General features: G+C 38.6%; 1 protein-coding gene across 4 annotated transcripts in view; it reads left to right on the top strand.

The window, feature by feature from the left end:
• The window catches only part of LOC102102498 (transducin-like enhancer protein 4), a 98,205-nt gene that overhangs the window by 20,178 nt on the left and 59,523 nt on the right, over window positions 1-18,504 (top strand). For all 4 annotated transcript variants that reach the window (XM_014252362.2, XM_005522640.3, XM_014252361.2 and 1 more), the window contains exon 5: window positions 10,714-10,776. In XM_014252362.2, coding sequence (XP_014107837.1) covers window positions 10,714-10,776 — 63 coding nt within the window. The remainder of the gene's footprint in view (window positions 1-10,713; window positions 10,777-18,504) is intronic.

The raw sequence follows: 18,504 nt of genomic DNA, 5'->3' as shown, positions 1-18,504 counted from the left end.
ATGGGGCAAACAAAATTAGCTGAGTTAAGGGACAGCCTGTTCTATGCCTAGAATCATAATTGGTGAGTGTGTAATTTCTGGCCCAGACATATTTGTAGTAGAGGATCATGCGTGTGAAACTGGTACAACTTTATGAAGGAATCTTGTTCTGACTGATGCCTCTTTTGATAAGGACGTGTTCAAGGAGAACTGCTTTGATTACATGGTTAATCTGTTTAGAGAGTTATTTACCCCCTCTATTTGCTTACATTTGATGTGTTTTCCATGTTCTAGATGTTCTTATTAGAGTTTGTGGGTGTAGTATCATGAAAAGCACATTAAACATATGGTGTGTCTTGAGCATTTGTCTGAAATTAATGCAGTCCATAGCAGCTCTCCACAAAGGGTTAATCCCACAGGAGCTACACACTGGAAAATGTTCCATGAAATCTACATTTCCTAACCTGAGAGTTCTTCTTGCTCCATTCCTCCTGTTCTGCTTTTTATGGCATTGTCTTAAACTTTGCTTTTCTGCAAAAAGTTACTTGAAATCCCTTTTAGATGAAGAGTGTGTGAAAACTTCAATAATGCTGATATAATTTAAAGATAAATGCCATTAGGTGTTGCTTGAGTCAGATTCTGTCTGTTCTGGTAGAAGTTTTACTGTGGGAATGCCATTCAAACGAATTGAACATCAAGATGTACTTAGTGTAACTGTCTTGGACAAGGAAGTTTTTGTGAACATATTAAGCATGCATGTCTTACAAATGTCTTAGCATTTGCTTTGCAAATGAGTCTTCTTAGGAAAGCTAAAAAGAAAATTGTAAACTTCCTGATTATTTTAAATGTATTTCCCTAGTGAAACTACCACTTCCTAGGTATTGACATTTTAAAGGCTTAAATTACCTATTCATTCATTGTCCTTCACTTAGGACTAAAAGCAGCAAGAAATCCTCATTGCAGAAATGCTGAAATTGGAATAGTTATTTTCAGAAGAGGTAGTTATGATGAATGATGATTGAAATTATGAGTAATGACAATGCATATCAATATTTTCTTCTCAATAGGATTTGGAATTATAGTCTTTTTTTGCGTTGTTCCTCTTCGGAAACCAGTATTCTGCTGCATCAGGAATCCGCTCCTGTTGAGCTGATTGCTGCGGCAAGTCTTATACTTAAAAAATACAAATAGGAATCAGTATCATCTGAGTGGTGGCAGAGATATGTGAAGTGTGGAATGTCCAGTCTTTACTTGTTGGATATTCTGCTCAGCTCCCCAACTCTGTGGCACTGTCCCTTGTACTCTCAGGGCAACATGCTCCAGAGAAAGGGATGGGGTCGTGATAGGCTGTGTAATCCATGGTGCAAGCTCCTACTGACAAGCTGCCCTTACCTACAACGTACTGGAAGTCTTCAGTCTGGTGCTTCTGTAGGTCTGTGGCATTGTCATCTCAAGCATGAGGAAATCATGAGCCAACACCTGAAGCTGAAGTTTGTGTTTAAATTTGGAGTAAAAGAAAATGTATCCTCCTTACACACTCTTAGTATTTTAATAAACTTTCACTTGTAGCATGTTGATTTAACAAATGAAAAACTCTTTAGATCAGAAAGAGAGAAAGATGTCTTAAATGTACTTTGCTTCTCAGGTGATCACTCTATTCCAGAAACTGGGATTTGATAAAATATGAAACATTTCTTTGCCTTGAGAAAGAATTAGCAGGTATCATACTTCACTACATTTAAGATGTGAGAGAGTAAAAGGCCTTATTTGAATTTCTGTCTTTGTAAGGATTCAGAATTGAAACTTGATAATATCATTGCCACAAAATCCACTGCACTGTTTTTTTATCTCTTTCAGGGATGTTAAAATTGTGCTGTTCTGTATTGGCTTAAAAGGGGCAGTATTTTTGTCTATTGTTTAAAATACTAAAATCTGTTGTGTTAATCTGTGAAAATTGCATTTGAGTATTGCTCATTTTCATGATAGTGGAAAATGAGTTGAAATGTTTTTTCCTTTAAATGAATACTTTTTATCTTTTTATTTATTGAGCTAATTGACTGCTGTTCGTGATGCATTGTGAAATAGCTGGGTAGGAAGAAGAGGTAAATGATTGAAGGTAATACACAGCAAAGTTTCCAAGCACTCAGAATTCTTGTAAACGGAATTAACAAATCCACCAAATCAGATCAGTGTTTATTTCTTTTTTTTTTTTTTCTTTTTTTTTTTTTTTTTTCTTTTTTTTTTTCCTGGAAGCAAATACAATCAAGTGTGACTATCAATGAATCAGACAAACTATGGGCTTCTCCTTTCATAACCTGCAGGGCTGAGGCAGGAAAGGAAACCAAAGGTGGAAGAGAAATAGTAGTCTTGTTCCTGATGCAGAAGGACTGATTCCTGGCTTCCAGATGAGTTTGGAAGAAAATAAGCTTGAGTTCAGCAGTTACACTGTATTTCTTGTTTTTATGGTGACTTCTGATTACTGTTTTTATCAGTTTATTGATTGGTTTTATGTAGTTCATTAAAACCTGTAAGAGCACAGTACTTGCTGGAGAAACTTAATTTTCTTTCTTAGCAGGCTGTTGTCTGTTGCCACTGGTTGCAGTGCTTTCTGCAAATATCAAGAGTGTAAAGTATAACTTTTTAGGTAGAAATCTGTCACAATCTTTGCAGTTCTCAACAATGGTAGCATGTCAGCTTCTAAGTGATTAACATTTGAAGCATGCTGCTCCAGAGTAAGCAGTGTAGCCATAATATAGAGGGTGGATGTAGTGTAACAGGTACCTATAGCTATTTCTGAGTCTTCCTTTATATGTATTTGCAGATGAAAGTGAAGTTCTGGCAAGGGTCAGAAGTGGACATTGACACTTCCATTTTGTAGTGGGAAAATAAGCATTGCTTATTTTATGGTAACTTTTTTTTTTTTATCAGAACCCTCTATTGTAAGCCCAATATATGTAAATTTTAAAAGCATGGTTTCTTTTAGATAAAAATGCTAGGTATTTTCACCTTTCCCATGAAATGTTGCCCCCTTAATATTTTTTCAGAGCAGGCCACCACCTCAAGTTAAACACAGGCCTCCTGAGAACAGGTTTATACTCTCTCAATATTTTTTTTTCCCTTTGTTTAATTTTTCATGATACAACATTGAAACTACTGATCTGCTGTATTCCTTTCTGACTAGTTTTCCTGTCATGCCTGTGAAACAAAGTATATACTTGTGATGTAAATAAATACATGAGACTTTTCTTCCCCCAACTAAATTAAAGCTGGAGTCTAAAGCCAATGTGTGCATGTAACTGCAAGGACAGGCTCAGACTGGTTTGTGCCATTTCCAGCAGGTGCAGAACTGTGGTCAGACTCTTAGGCAGAGTGTGTGAGGGCAGAAATTGAGTAGTAAGAGGTTGTGCATGTACTGCTGTATTTCAGCAGTTTTGGAAAAGATTAAAATGGGAAATTCTGACCTAACTGCAGCTAGGGGACAGATGTAGAATACTGAACTTTGAGCTGAAACTGCCTTAGTGTGGTGCCATAGGTCTGTAAGCTCAAAACATTTTTCTTTTCTGTATTTTTTCAAACTGTGAAGTCACAGTTTAAAAATCGGTAGAGGGTGGTTGAAACTTGTCATTCCTATGTAATGAGGACATATTTCACAAAATTATATTGCTGTGAAATGCTGAGGATTGCTTGCAGGTGAAGGCACAGAACCTTAAGGAAGACTTCAAAGCTCTACTGCTAGAAACAGCATTTCCTGTGGCAGTGTCCTTTTAGTCATTTCTGTCTGATTTTTCAGCAAGTGTTTCCTGCTGCCTTTGAGGAAGGGAAATTGAAGCCAGTCTTTGTCATTTCAAGTTCCACTTGCAGCCTTTTTTCTGGATGCTCTGCAGGTACATAGGGCAGAGCAGGGCAGGATGCAGCTTTGTGGCTGCCCGAGCAACTGAAGACCTTTGGTAATCTTCAGGCTGTGCATTTCTGTTCCTCTACTTGCTGATATAAGTTGATATTAACAAAAAAAAATTGACTTAATCAGGTGGCAGGCTTGATGCCTGTTTATATGTCACCCAACTTGACTTGCTTTATATTGTCCTAATCATGAATGATTCAGGATGTATCTTTTCATGCTCAGTTCAGCTCCATGTGATTCTTGAGACCTTAAATAAAAGCCGTGTCTTATCAATTCACTGCAGCAGCCCACAGGGTGGTATGTACATTAGAGAATTGATTTTGAGAAGTCTGCCAGTCCACTTTATTGGTTATGCTGCTGTTTGTAGTACTTTTTGCAAAATAGGCAACTAAATGAACTTACAAAACACTAAATTAATTTTCAAAGGGAAAGTTACATCATTCATGAGCTTAGTTGGGATGTTTGTAAAAACACTGGGAGGAAGTTGAGGTAGAGAATGGTACCCGTGGTTATTTGGCAGTCTGGTGGTGGTTACATTCAGCTTGTACATGCATTGCTCAAATTGTATCTGCTAAACATCAGCAGTTAGCTTAGTGAAGATCTTTTTTGTTTAGTATCCTTCTTACCGCAGAAGGTAAAGAAGATCTTTTCCCTCTGCTTGCTTTGACTACAAGGCTAGGCTCTTTGTGTCTTGGTTTCTAAACACCATTCCTTTAGGGATGAAGAGAAATTTCATATTCAAGGCTTGTAGTGTTTCCTCCAGTTCTGTAGAACTGGAGTAAGCACTTCCAGACAAAAGTCTGTGATTAAAACAAAACACATTCTTCTTTATGAATGAAGAGTTAATTTTCTGTGAAATACTAAGATTAGCTTTTTTTGCTTGCTTTATTCAGAATCATGATATGTTTCATACAGTGTAATAATGTTTTTTTGTTCTCACTAATTTGTGAAATGCTTGTTTAGGGTGTGTGCATGTGTTCTTGGTAAGCACTTAATAAACTAGATTGATCTTTTTGGCAAAGGCTGCATTGTGTAGAACAAATTAAACCTGAAATAACAGTTGTTTCAGATTATTTTTCTGAAAGCGTAATTGCATATATTCTTCTTCCTACTGGCTGCTGAAATGGGTTTCCCAATAATGTTTTATTATTCTGGTTTATTTCAACAGTACATATATAGTAGTTTTGTTTCCATTCCACTGACAAACCTAGAGCCTCCAGTGGTAATTCTTTACTAGCAATTTTTTATAATTGTAATAACCATGGAACTTTGTGAAATATAGTGGAAATATTTTCCCAAAGTTTACATGCTATAAATAAAATCCCAATTTTCTTTTTTTCTGCAGAAACATTTATGTTTTTTTCCCAGGAAAAAGGAAGTGCAAATTGATATTTTTGATCAACAAATAAATTCTGAATTCCCTATCTGTTGGAACATTCCTGAATGCTTTGATATTTGGAGTTTATAAGACTCTTGCTTCTTTTTTAATCTCCATCAGTGCTAAGAATTTGGACATGTGCTAGAATGCTAATTAAGGCACTTGAACATATTTAAGCAAGTGCTTATGTCCTATTTTAGCTGTGTGTGGCAAGGGTAAATGGAACTAAACCACTACGTTGCCATCCTGAAAGGGATTTAGGAGTCTAATGGTCCATCACTTGTTCTTCTTTTCCTACAACTGATAGTAGTGGAGCCATGGTTGTACTCCAAGGACCAGCTTTACTCAGTCCCCTTCATAGACTGGGTCACCTCATGTGGCCTAAGGTACAGTCTTGTATACAGACTTATCTTTGAACAGCTTTCAGAACAGTTTATAGGCACTCATGAACATAAGGTGTCAGGATTTTGGGTGTATTTAGGAAATAAAGTACCACTTAACTGTCAGGTCCAAAAGATTTCATTGTCTGAATCAGAAACTTCAGCTTTTGCTCTTGTGTTGAATCCTTGCAACAATGCTGAAGGGACTGCTAACTGATATGGGTCTTCATAACTTTACTGGGATTTTTACTGGGATCAGATTCTGGCACAGTGACTTTATTATCATCTCTAAACACACATTAAAAAAGAAAAAAGTTAACATTGTGGTTAATAAATATTTAATCTCTTTTTAAAAAATTATGTCACTTAGGTGGCTATGAAAAGAGATCAGAATTTTTAAAACAGTGACTTGTAGGTGTCACCCAAAGGATGCAAACAATACAAGCTTGCATTACATAAGCAAAAAGGCAATTCAAGGCCAAGCATTTCCTTTCTGCCTTTTCTTCATCTTTCCTAGTTCCATGCTGGTGTGTTTTTATGCAAAACCAAGCATCTTTTGTGTTCAGAGAAAGGAGTAATAGAAGTGTCGGTGTTTGTTAACAGATTTGACAAACTGTGGCAGCAAAAGCTATCTTTTTTATATTTTGGCAGGAACAGTCACCCTTTTATTGGGCCATTAATGCTATTTCAGAGCGTCACGCTGTATCCACAGGCAATAATTTAGCAGTTGTTTATCAGGAGCTTTCATAAAGCTTTGAATAGTATTATAACATTCAGTAACACTAACAACAGCATTTTGGAAAACATGCCAGTTTACATGGGATATCCATGAATATAGTTGTTTGGGAATGCATGACCCATATAACCTATAAATGTAATTGGAATTTACAGTGCTGGCATAGGCTGATGGATAGCAGATTAGAGCCCTGATTAACCATGTGATTCACAGGCTGGGAATATATTGTCCTAAGAAAGATTCATTAGATGCAATCAGAATTTCAAGTGGTCAGATGAAATTCAAGTATGCTGTTTGCTTTCCTTCCCCCTCATCCCCCACCCCTTGTGTTTTTCTTTTTAGGTTGCCCTCTTACTCATTTATTTATTTATTTTATTTCCAGAGCTGGAAAATACTACTTTGATGAATCTGTTCTTCACCCTAAAGCTGTCTGTCTGTTATTCATCAGAAAGCAGGTCGCAGTTCAGTGAGCAGAAGAAAAGATTTTAATAGAAGCTGTGCCAAGGGCTGTAATGCATCATTTTAGGGCCCTAATTACATTACAATGACAAATATCAATGGTGACAACAGCAATAACCTACATCCTTTAATGGCTATGCTGGAAAAGGAGTTTGGGCACTGCGCCATCAGATTAGACTTGGTTTCAAAACATAAACCATTAGAAGTGTGTGTGTCCGTAGCATTGCTGGCTGATAACTGAAGCCCAGTGGAAGGGCCTGTCAATAAATGAAGCCTCTCTACAGCCTGGTCCTGTGGGACAAAAGAAGTAAAATTAGATGACTGTGGGAGCAGCCATGTTTCCGAGGCAGCTTTGACTTTTCATGTGAGGAATTGGATGCCTGGTTTTATGAAATCATACTTTTTCCTTCTCCTGGCAGTTAGACTGATCATGGAAACCCATTGACCTGGTGCCTAATAGGAAAAAAAAAAAAAAAAAAGCAGCATTCCTAAATTGTTGTTCAAATCTAGGGTTTTAAAAATGTATGTGAATAGAAATGTGGAGTTGGGCTTTACCTTGTCAGAGTTTGTATTTTAGGCAAAGAAGAATGAGTTTCCAGGCTTCCTCCAGGGGAACTAGGGAAAGGTCTATTGAGATGCTGGTCTATGCCATCAGTACCTACACCTTCGAGCTTCAGGGCAGCGTCTCAAGGAACTCACTCAACTGGCTTCTGGCAGCCAACTCCTTTCTCTTGTGTTTTGTGGAAGACAAGCCTGTGGCATTATCTCCTGCAGTAAATTGTTGAAACAGTTGCAGTATTGAGACGGAGTGTACTTCATATTTACCGTGTGAAAATGTCTGGTGTGAGACTTTTCTTGGTACAGAACATGTACCTTCCTATCATTTGTGCATGTACACAGTGTTTTCCTTCATGCCTTCAGACTGGATGTGGTCTCCAAATGTAGGCAGTCCATGTCTCAGTCACGCTGTGTCTCTGCAGTCTGCTGCTGCTCAGCTCAGCTGTTTCCTCACTGCCTGAGATTGAGGGATGACAAAAGGTAACAGTATGCACAACCATGCAACTGGGGATGCTCTTCGTTAGGGAAAGTGAGGACTGTTTTAATAGGGAAAAAATGCAAACACTTTGGCATAGCAAAGGCTTTTTGGCTTTGTTGTGACCGGCCTAGTAGAGAAATGCTGCTGAGGAATGTTTCAGCTTTAGTTGAAGTTGTATTAGCTCCTTTTCCATAGGCCGAGCTGGGTGGTGTCTCCATCAGCTCACTTCCCTGCATACAGCATGAAAGGACTTGTTCTGCACTCCAGTGGGGTTGATATGAAGAGATTTATTGCAGCTGTGTAACTGTGCATATTCAGCTGCCTGTTTTCACTTACAGCTTTTTGAAAACTCTTTTTTTTTAGTTGAGCATTTCCCAGGTTCAGAATCTGCCAGAGGTGAATTTTTATATAAATACCGAGCAAATATATTTCAGCCACATTTTGGCCAGAAGAGCAGTAGAAGAGAGACATGCTTCTGTTGGGGAGGGGGGAGAGAAGTGATCAAAAGAAAGACATCATAACTGAAATAACTTGAAGTATCTATGGTTGAGTACCTTACTTGAGAAGAAATGCCTCAAAGTGAATTGAATAAAATTATTTTTGTTGACTAAGCTATATCCTAGCTGAACAGTAATTTACGGGTTTGATTGCGAAGCCAGTGAAGTTTTACAGCCTGTGTTACCCAGGAGGTCAGAAAAGACAATTGTAACAGTCCCTTCTGGCCTTAAAATCTATGAATCTGCAAGCTTTTTAAAATTAGACACTGAGCTTCTGCATGGCACTTGGAGCTGGTTTTGTTCTCAGTTCCTTAGCAGTGCAGTAAAGGTATCCAGCTAATGTAGCTGAGGTAGAAGAGTGTTTTTCCAAAGGCACCCCCATGGAGCTGTGCAGGGCAAGGTTGTGACAGGCATTTTTAAAGATGAGGAGGAGTTGTTTTGCAGCAGAAGAAAGCATGATGTGTCTTTTTTTACTTTTTTTATGAAGGCACATATGTGTGCTAAATAGCAGGTCAGAGTGACTTCAGCTTATGCCAGGACAGGGGCACTTGGGAATTTTCTGCTCATGTGGAAAAGCCTCGAAGAATAGAATGTGTCATTTTCTCTCTGACTTCACGGCACTCGGGAGATTTCTCCAAAAAATACAGTAGTGTGGCTGGAACCCAAAATTTGGAAATTACTAGATTAATGGTGCTTGAACCACTAAGAGCAGGTATTTCCAGCTGTGCCTTGTATTACAGTCTACATTTCCTTAATCAAATACTGTTATTCAAGTAATGCTGTGTTGGATTGTGCAGGCTTTCTGGCTGAAGCTTAGGTGCACACAGCTTGTCACTCCCTGTGCTGCTTTGTGTAACAGTCAGTTAATAAATTTCCTTGTCAACTAGTGTAGTAAATGCTGTCTGTTTAAAGGAATATATAAATTTTGCCTTGTGGGATATCTATATTATAAGTGCATTTGAAATTTGTGAATAATTTAGATTTTTGCTGGACAGAACATAATATAAAGTATCCTATAAGGTACCTGTGCTGCTCAATAAATAAAAAAGCTGTGGTAGACAAATACAAAAAAATTATTAAAATGCATAAATTTAATGAGATGAGGACTTGCATAAACAGTGAAGACCAGTGGGGAGATACAAGGACAGTTTAACATAGAAATTGCTATATAAATAGTATATGGGAATCTAGATGGGTTTCAGAGAATGGAAGAAGTAGTATTCCAAAATAGCATGTATTAGCTCGTGTGTATCACACAGTATGCACAAGGGGGCAGAGTTAGTTTCACATGCGCTCTTACCTCTTGCAGTCCATATCTGCTGGTTACATAGCTCTCTAACTGTAATATTCCTTGAACCCAGATTTATTATATTTAATACTTCTGACTTTTTACTGTTACTTGTGAGCCTTTCTGATCTATAGATTCTTTTCCAAGTGTTTGCCATTTAAAAGACAGCATAGCAAAAAGGCTGGAAGGTTTGCATTTAGAAGAAGGAATACTAAATTGCATGTTAATATGTGTTCATCATATGATTTGTGACTTTGCAAAAGGCAAAGCATTCTGTCCGATCGTAAAATGAGGATCCTGGCTAGAATTTATTGTAAGAAAATGATGATTTATGGTAGAAAAGTCTGTGTGGCTTTGAATATTCTGCTTCTGGAGCTGTAGTTCTTACGTTATCTGAACAGATTTTCTCTATCTCTGTTGAGATTTTCAGATTAAATACAGTTAATAATAATTGATCTCTGGTGTGAAAATAAAACATCAATTATTATTAGTATGTGGTTACAGTTGCCACATGAAAGTAACTACTACTAACTAGGAGAATAGACAACAGAAGTGTGTTACGGGACTGCAGTATTCCTTTCCAAAATATATGGTAGAACTTATCAGTGAGATTGTATATTACAATGCTAATGTTCTCATGATACTGTTACAAGTAGATGGTGTATTTGTTCCCTTTGCTTACAATGACATCGCTCTTACTTGAAATGATCCTTCCTTTTGCATTGTAGGAGAGAGTTCAGTTTGATACACAGAATTTTGTTGATTTTTTTGTTACATCTCCTGAAGATTCTGTTCTTTAAATTCCTGTTACTGTGTAATCAAAATTAACTACTCTTTGTATAATTTCTAAATAGTGGTTTGTAAGGAAAATATTTTAGCCAGAAATTTCTAGCTTCCTAAGTACGTTTGTATCTGTGATTTTGTTATTTTGAGAATATCTCTTGGCCAGAGGACAGCCAGAGTTGAAAAAAACCAAACAAATGTCTCTTTAGGGTTCATGGGTGACAGTTGCATTTGAGAATTTATGTAATTGTGTTTCTTTTTTTTTGTGACTTGCAGGCAGAAATTGTCAAGAGGCTGAATGCTATATGTGCACAAGTCATTCCCTTCCTGTCCCAAGAGGTAGGTAGTCATTTGTACTGCTTCTGATATAAACGATTGCATCATTGTATCTATTACGAAAGTGGGACTTTGTGTTGAGCCTGTTTCCTTATGAGACTCTTGGCTCTTGTAGATGACTTTCCATTGTGCTGTTATCACTTTATCATCATTATCTTCTTCAAGCCTATTATAATATAATTTAGATATATTTATGCGATGGAATGTGTTGTAATGTCAAAGCAGAATTTCAGTTGAAATATTTTTCTTTAACGTACAATATAGTTTTTCTTGCAGTTATGATTTTGTGGGTCTGAAACCAAAGACAGCTGGCAAAAATGCTAGAGAGGCATAATTTGTGCTACATCCTTGGCAATGAACATTAAAGTTCGGCAGAAACTTCTGTTTTGATACATGAATAATGATGTTCAACACAGCAGGCATAGAAACACAGTTTTTATGTTGGCTTTTTTCTCTCTGTATCCCCGATTACTTACTACCTTAAATCCTTTTATGTTTTTGTGTATTTGGGGAATATAAGCAGAAAATTGAAACTCACTGTGAGCTAATTTCTCTAAGCATTAATTTTCTCCAAATTATGATTTGCTAGTATTACTGTGAGTGCATTGTAGATAATTTAAGAGGCGCTGGGATTTGGGGGAGTTGATGGGAGCTAATGCAGAAGCTTCCGAGCAACTGGACTGTGTGAAGTAAATAGGAAGTGTGGTTCATGAAAGGGAAACCTTGGGTGCATAATGGCTTCCCTTGTCCACCCCTCTGAAGGAAAGGGACTGGAGACTGGGATCTGCTGGTGCGGGTTAGTGTAAATTAGTTCAGCACGTGGTTTCATTTCAATGCAAAATGTAGCTGCGAAGACAAAACTTGGAAGGTGTATTTTTGGGTATTGCGTCTGTACAACATCATGCCTGAGAACACAGTGTGAGTTTCTCCTGGCTTTTCAGTTGTTACATAAAATGCCAGTGCTTTTCAAGAGAGCTGCTTAGCCCGCTGCAAATGAGAGGCTGTGTGCTCCATGTTGCTGTTCAGCTAATGAGCTTTGTGCGGGCCATGTTTGTGTGTATCTGTGTGTGTTTGAAACAAGAATAACGCCGTCAAAGCTAGAACCTGACAGTGTTTGTGAGTGCCACTGTACTCTCTGCTTATTAAGATGGATTTGTGGAAGCTAAGAGATATGTAATGTTCTTGCTCCATTGCTGGAGGACCAGAATTTGAGTCCTGCACAGATGTAGCTGTTTTGTACTTTCGCTGCTTCAGAGTCTCTATAGGTATAGTTACATGGCTTTTTTTTGTTGTTCTGCAGAGATATTTTACCATCTATAGACAGGGGGGAAGGATTGAGAGGGGAAGCATAAAAAAGCTTTTTATGTGCCTTGACATTGCAACTGCCAGTGACTGTTTTTGTAATGGGTTTGGGAAAATCTTGATGATTGACCTCTTCTAGTAAGAATACATGTTTAAGCCAGTTTATATTGACATACAACAATGTGTCCAAAGATAACTAAGCTTCAAATTTGAGTATACTGATAGTCTTGGTTCCTCTCTAATTTGTGTCTTTAAGAAGTTAATGTCTTAATGGAAGTCTATTTATTTCATCATCCAGATTAATAGAGAATTGAATTGCAGCGTGCTCTTGCTGTTTATGCATTTTACATACAGTCTAATTGTGGAATAGTGGCTGAAAAATGTGATCAGGCTTCTTTATATTGTGCCTGAGGGAAAAATGAACAAAATACAGTGGTTGCATGCACTGGTGGCAACATTATTGCCTCATAATAGCGCCAGGTTAACTTGTCTTATTGCTTGTTAACTTCGTAAGGAATCAATGGCTTGTGATAACTCACTTAGAAGTAAGAAATTGTGGGCAAAATCACTAGAGATCTTGTAAAAAGGATGCATTTATAATACATCACCCCACTGTGTACTACTGTCTGCTTTGTTTCTGGGGGCAATCCAGTAAAGTATTCACTACATTCTCCAGGCCTCAGTCAGTTTTATTGTGCTGTACATCATCTAAGCATATATTTAAAACAGTGTTTCTAACCTGCCTAAACACACAGTCAACTGGTACCTTGTTTTTACTTTTATTCCAGTTTAGGCAGACTGTAACAAACAGCACCAAGAAATAAATACAAACTTCCCATTTTTTGCAGGAAAGACTGATTCTGTGGTCAAAAATGTCAGATGGACCTCAGGGGCAATTTGTGTTTGATTTCTGCTGTGGTTCTGGACTTCTTGTGTTGCAACAGTCATTTTCCACCTCTATGTGATGTTGTGAGATACCAGTGTGCTCAGAGTAGTTCCTGTTGCATAAGACGAAAGGGGTGCCTGCAAAGGGTGTAGGTTGTGGTCATTCACTTAATTTAGTTTCGATCTGTTGCAGTTGGTAGATAGTTCAATGTTGCCATGCTTGAATGATCTAGCCCCTACAGTGTAATTAATTTTGTATCTATAGCCATAGATAGTGTCTCTGCTAATTGACACTTCTTAGCTGGATTTACCAGCTTCAGCAGAGTATGACACTTACACAGCCCTGTGGCTTTCAAGTTGGGGCTAGTTCCTGTCTGCTCAAGGTGGTGTGTGTGGCTGGTTGCAACCTTTGACTATTGCTGTGGGCTAAGTGCTGAATGTCCTCAAGTGCTGGATAGTGGCATTTCTTCAGTGTATCCGGAGATGCATATCACAGTTACCTTATTTTGAGTAAATACTGTCTGTGTTTATATTCATGAAACACATGCAAGCTGGCTGATGTACAGCAAATGCTGTAAGTTGTGGCAACTTGGAGCTCATCACTACTTGCAGAAGCTGCTTGAGAAGCCCATATCGATCCCTGTCAACTTACGTGCCTCAATGTAAGCATTTTGTAAGACTGAAGGAGGCTGTAATAAACCTTTCTGGAAGGATCACTTTCTCTTTCAAATGCCAGTGAACTAGCTAATAACAAGCTAGATGGGTTGTTTTTTAACAGGCATCTTCAGTTCCCTGGGCACATTAAGGTGGTCAGATGTAGTTACTAGTATAATAAAATGCCAAGCACTGGCATGCATACATGTAAACAAACAAAGGAAATTCTGCTTGGCATCTTCTCTTTTCAAACCTTTTGATATCACTTGATGGTTTTTCCTTTTAAGAGATTGATGTGGGCTATAATATGCTTACTCTTCTTTGTACATTCTTTCTCTAGAGGTGTTTCTAAAGTCTGGTAAATTTACATGAAGAGATGATCCATTATGTAGAAACAGAGCAGGAGTTCTTATATCCTGATCAAGAGGAACTAGCTTTTAGTCTGAGATTTGAGGTTGAGAAGACAGAATTATTTGCCTCCATCTTAGACTTGACCCAGACTAGAGCTAAACAGTAAATACAAGGAAGCTCTGAGAGATCTGTAATCCTTCTGCCAAGGAATGCATCTCATTAGCAATTTATGCATATATTGCTAATAATGCTTTTACATTTTTCTTCAGTAGTTATTATATCTTGTCTGAGTTATGGTGCCTAGAAGCAGTGACCCAGCTTGTCCCTTCTAGCTTTTGCCGTGTGTGCTGTACTCCATGGTAAATGTGTATCTGCTTTCCAATACTCACTAACATTTTTGGCAGGGCCTTGTCTCATTGTGCTGTCTCTAGATAGGGTTTCCAAGAAGGACAGTGCTGCAGCTCTTAAGCAAGAACTGTATTTCCTCTAAACATGTAACAGCAAAATAGTACATGTAAGGAACAGCAGAGATTGCTGATACTTCAAAGCAAATTTTTCAGTGAGTTTTGCTTTGGATATTGGTGGCGATCCTGAAGTCAGGCTGTAATTAGGGGTTTTTAACGCCAGTATAATTGTGTTTGTGCCTGCGGGAATTTTGGCTGCTCGCTTGCTGTCAGCACAGTGCCCCTGTCATTGGGAATTGTGGAGAGCTCTGACATGGTATAAAAAGCCTGGGAATTTTCCACCATGTTGCAGTGCTTGTACATAAGCCAGGGCTAGGTGACAACTGTGTGGTGAGACAATGTGATGGTGAAAAAGCCTGTATTCTTCTTGTGGTCTCTGTAGCTGTTGCTACCCACTGTGAGACTTAAAAGAAGTGATTTTCCAACACGAGGCAAGTACAGACACACCACTCATTATGGAATGCAAAAAGGGGTGAGGAAACAGGAGAAGTTAGAAGGGAGAAACAGTACTAGTCTGCATGACAGGTGGGGCAGGGTATTGAGCTCATTGCTCTGGCATGTTAAATGCAGTGCAAAATACTGTTTTCCCATAACTGAAAAAAACCCAGATCTGTCATTTGCTTGTGTGCACAGAGGAAGGCTAGCATTAAATGTGTGTGAAAGTTGCGCCCCTGTGTCTATATTTGGCTGGGGATAATGTAACCCATTTTTGTTGTTGCTGTTTTTACTTGGCTGTAAATTGCTACATGATAACTTGGTGGGCAGGTGGACGTGTGCTGCTTGGTTTTAACATAATGCTGTTTGTTGCTGTTGTGCTGGCCCAGGAGGGTGTTCAGGAACATGGCAGGTGTTGGAACCATCCATCCTTGGGTGGCAGTTCAGCTGGTTGCCATCCTGCTCAGCTGGTCCCTGGGCTCCCTGCCTCTCACCTTGGTTTTGTGTTGCAGTGGGTGGCTGGAGTCATCTGGGCTCCTTCTCTCCATGTAGAGATCCCCACCTGTTCCTAGAGCCATGGCTGGTAACATGGAGCCCCCAGCCCACCCCATTTTCAGAAGGACTGTGAGCAGACAGCTCTTCAAACCCTGCATGGGCTTTCCTGTGCCTTTTTTCACTCAAGCGTGTGGCTTTTGTCTGTAACTTGAAGTAGCACCAGGGTCACTTGAGGCATGCCTCTCATGGGCTTTGTTGGGAGCTGAGGAGATGCCTTCTCAATTGTTGCAATGAGCTGGAAGTGGTGGAAAGGCTAATTACAGACCACCTCTTTTGAGTCTTTTGCGTACAAAGCCACTGAAGATCAAATCAATGTTAAAGCAGCTACCACTATGAGAGTTTAATTGCCTCTACTGTACCTAATTTAAGTTCAATGTTACTAGGCCCTTGGGTTTTCTACTCTCTGTGAAGTCCTGATCCCAAACCTGTTAGAATCAATGAAGGATGGATTTTGTGGCTGCTCTGGCAGAAATCTGAAAGTGGAGTTTTGATAGTCCATCCCTTGTCCTTCTTTTCCTCTGACCTAAAAATGAAATAACGTTTTCCCCAAATTCTTCCGAGGGCTATTCTTTATGTGTTTGCTGTAAGGGAACAGAAAGTGCTCTTGCTTTTGTGGAGTTGACTTATTTTCCAAATCTTGGATGCAAATTGAAGTAATTTTTACCATAGTTTTGATAGGTTTACGCCAGCTTTTGTAGATGCCTTAGAAGTTTTTTCTTCTCCTGGGAACAGGATTCAAGTAAATTGATGTTGGAGTAGAATACTCATGTGTACAAGAGCTTTCTTTACCTCAGTGCAAAAAGCATTGCCTGTGAAATGGTATGAAAGAGAAGGTGACTAAAAACTTCTCAGTAAATGCTTTTATTTAAAAATGTAAATATTTTAAAAACTTTGCTTTGTTCTTTGGGGTTTTTTTAATGACCTGATGAAAAATTGAGTGATGTGAATGACTTCTACCAGAAGACAGTAGTGTAATTTTTATAATCATGCTGTTGACATATAGAGTCATGGGTCACCAGGCTTTCAGCTATATAATTGGTGAAAGCTCTACCTTTCCTTAACAAGTGATAACCTGGAGCAGCTATCATGTTATCAGGAACTTGGTGCTCGAATGTCATGATTTTCTTTTTTTCTGGTGTCTGTGGTAGGAATACACTGTATTTTAAATTTTAAAAATTTTTTTCTTGAATACCAAGAACACGTTTGCAGATATTCAGCCTGTATTTTAGTCTTAACACTGTCTTCTTAAAAGTGGCAGATTGGTTTATATTGGCACTATAGTTTTACAAAACTCTGAATGGAACTTCTGTGATTCTATTTACAGCTACAAAGTGGCAGTATTCTAGGTGGTCTTCAGTAATTTCCTTCATGTAATTTTTTGCTTAAAAACAAACAAACTCTAAAACCATATTCTTCCTTCTAAATTACAGCCTTCATTACCTGCATTTATCTGTTTTTCTTAGTTGGGATCAGAATTTCTTAGTGTCATTGGTTAGGAATGGCACTCCCCAGTTTAGTGTTCCCACTAAAAAGAAGACCATGCAGACACTTCCCCCACCACCTTCGTCCATGAGAGAAAAAAAGTCAGAGGTTATTGGTTGAGATAAGAACAAATTACTGGAAACAGCAGTGAGATAAAGCAGACAGTAACAGTAAGAATGCTAATAACAAAAATATACAGAGAGAGGTTGATGTATAAACAAAATTGTTCACCAAGCCCAGGACCAAAAACCAATGAAAGACAGACCTCTAGCTGCCATGCTTTCCTGGACCAAAAGCCGTTTCTTCTGGAAGCCTAAGAGTCCCTCATATTTGCCTGGGAGCAATGAGATGGGGTGGTATAGAACAGCCCAGACTTATGGCTGCTGCGTAAAATTAACTCTGTACGGGCCAAAACCAGGACATACAGTTATGGGCGGATTTTTAGGTTTGTTTTTCCTTGCCCTTTCCTTCCTTTCATGCAAGAGGGCTTGTAAGTGAAAATGCCATTTTTGTTTGTGTGTTTCACTGAGAATTGTGAAATTGGAACCTGCCAAGCCCTTGAAGTAGCAGCAGCCTTTTTTACAGCCCCTCTCTTTTAAGCCCCTCCTGCAATGGGGCTTAGAGAGCTCCCTGGGGAGTCTTGATGCTCTTCACCTAACTCCTTTGCTGGAGGTGGTCTTGAGGGTTTTGTTTCTCATTTTATTTTATGCAACTTCTTGCTCCTGCTAAGGATGCACAGGAGGAGTTGCTGTACAAGCTGGTCTGTACCATGGCTCCATTCTGCCCATATACACAGCCATGGGAGGGTGAACTTTAATCTTTAAAGAGACCTTCTCAACCTTTCCCTTCAACTTTGTGCCAAAAAACAGCTGGATGTTGGTTTTGATGCAAAGCTGATGTTTCATTTTTACAGTTTTTGCACCTCTCCAGACAGTCAGGACCTCCCTCCTTTTTCTATTCAACCTGTGGCTGTAAATCAACGATGTCTTACTCTCAGTGTAGATCACACAACCTACTTGCTGTTCTCCATGACCCCTCCTTGCACTTATTTATTCTGTGTCATCCTGGTTCTGTGAGGCTGCCTGTGAACATTAATTTGCCACTGGTAGAGGTCTGAACAGGCACGGATCTGGTTGCAAGATGAGAACCTTATTTCATTTGCAGTTGATGTTTTCAAATAAATACCAGTCAGCTTTCAACATGCAGCATTTTGAATTTACTGCAGGAATACAGTATCACTCAAACTGATACTACAACCACTGAAGCTTGTAAACTGTGTTGTTAATTAGACCATGTGTTTTTGATGGACTTTTTAAAGTTATTAAAATTTACACGTTGGGGATTGAAATAATTAGTTCTATTTCACATGTTTGACAGATTTGTGAATTCCATTTTTAATTTTTTCTTATGGTTGAGCTGCTTTGAAATGTACCCGTATATTCTTCAGTGATGTGATTGCCATGTGCTTGTTGAAAATATATGCCTTTCCTTTGAGAATACTGGGTGGGGTTTTTTCATAAAGTTTCCATGGCTGTAAGGAAAGGGGCTCACATTTGAAGATGGCATTTAAATTCACAAGCACACTGATGAACAAAAGGATGAC

This window comes from Pseudopodoces humilis, chromosome 4 (assembly GCF_049639895.1).
Source record: "Pseudopodoces humilis isolate 2021_Gansu_Grassland_sample_001 chromosome 4, ASM4963989v1, whole genome shotgun sequence".
Lineage (NCBI taxonomy): Eukaryota > Metazoa > Chordata > Aves > Passeriformes > Paridae > Pseudopodoces > Pseudopodoces humilis.
Note: the sequence above shows the minus strand (reverse complement) of the source record. Positions and strands in the feature narration are given on the sequence as shown.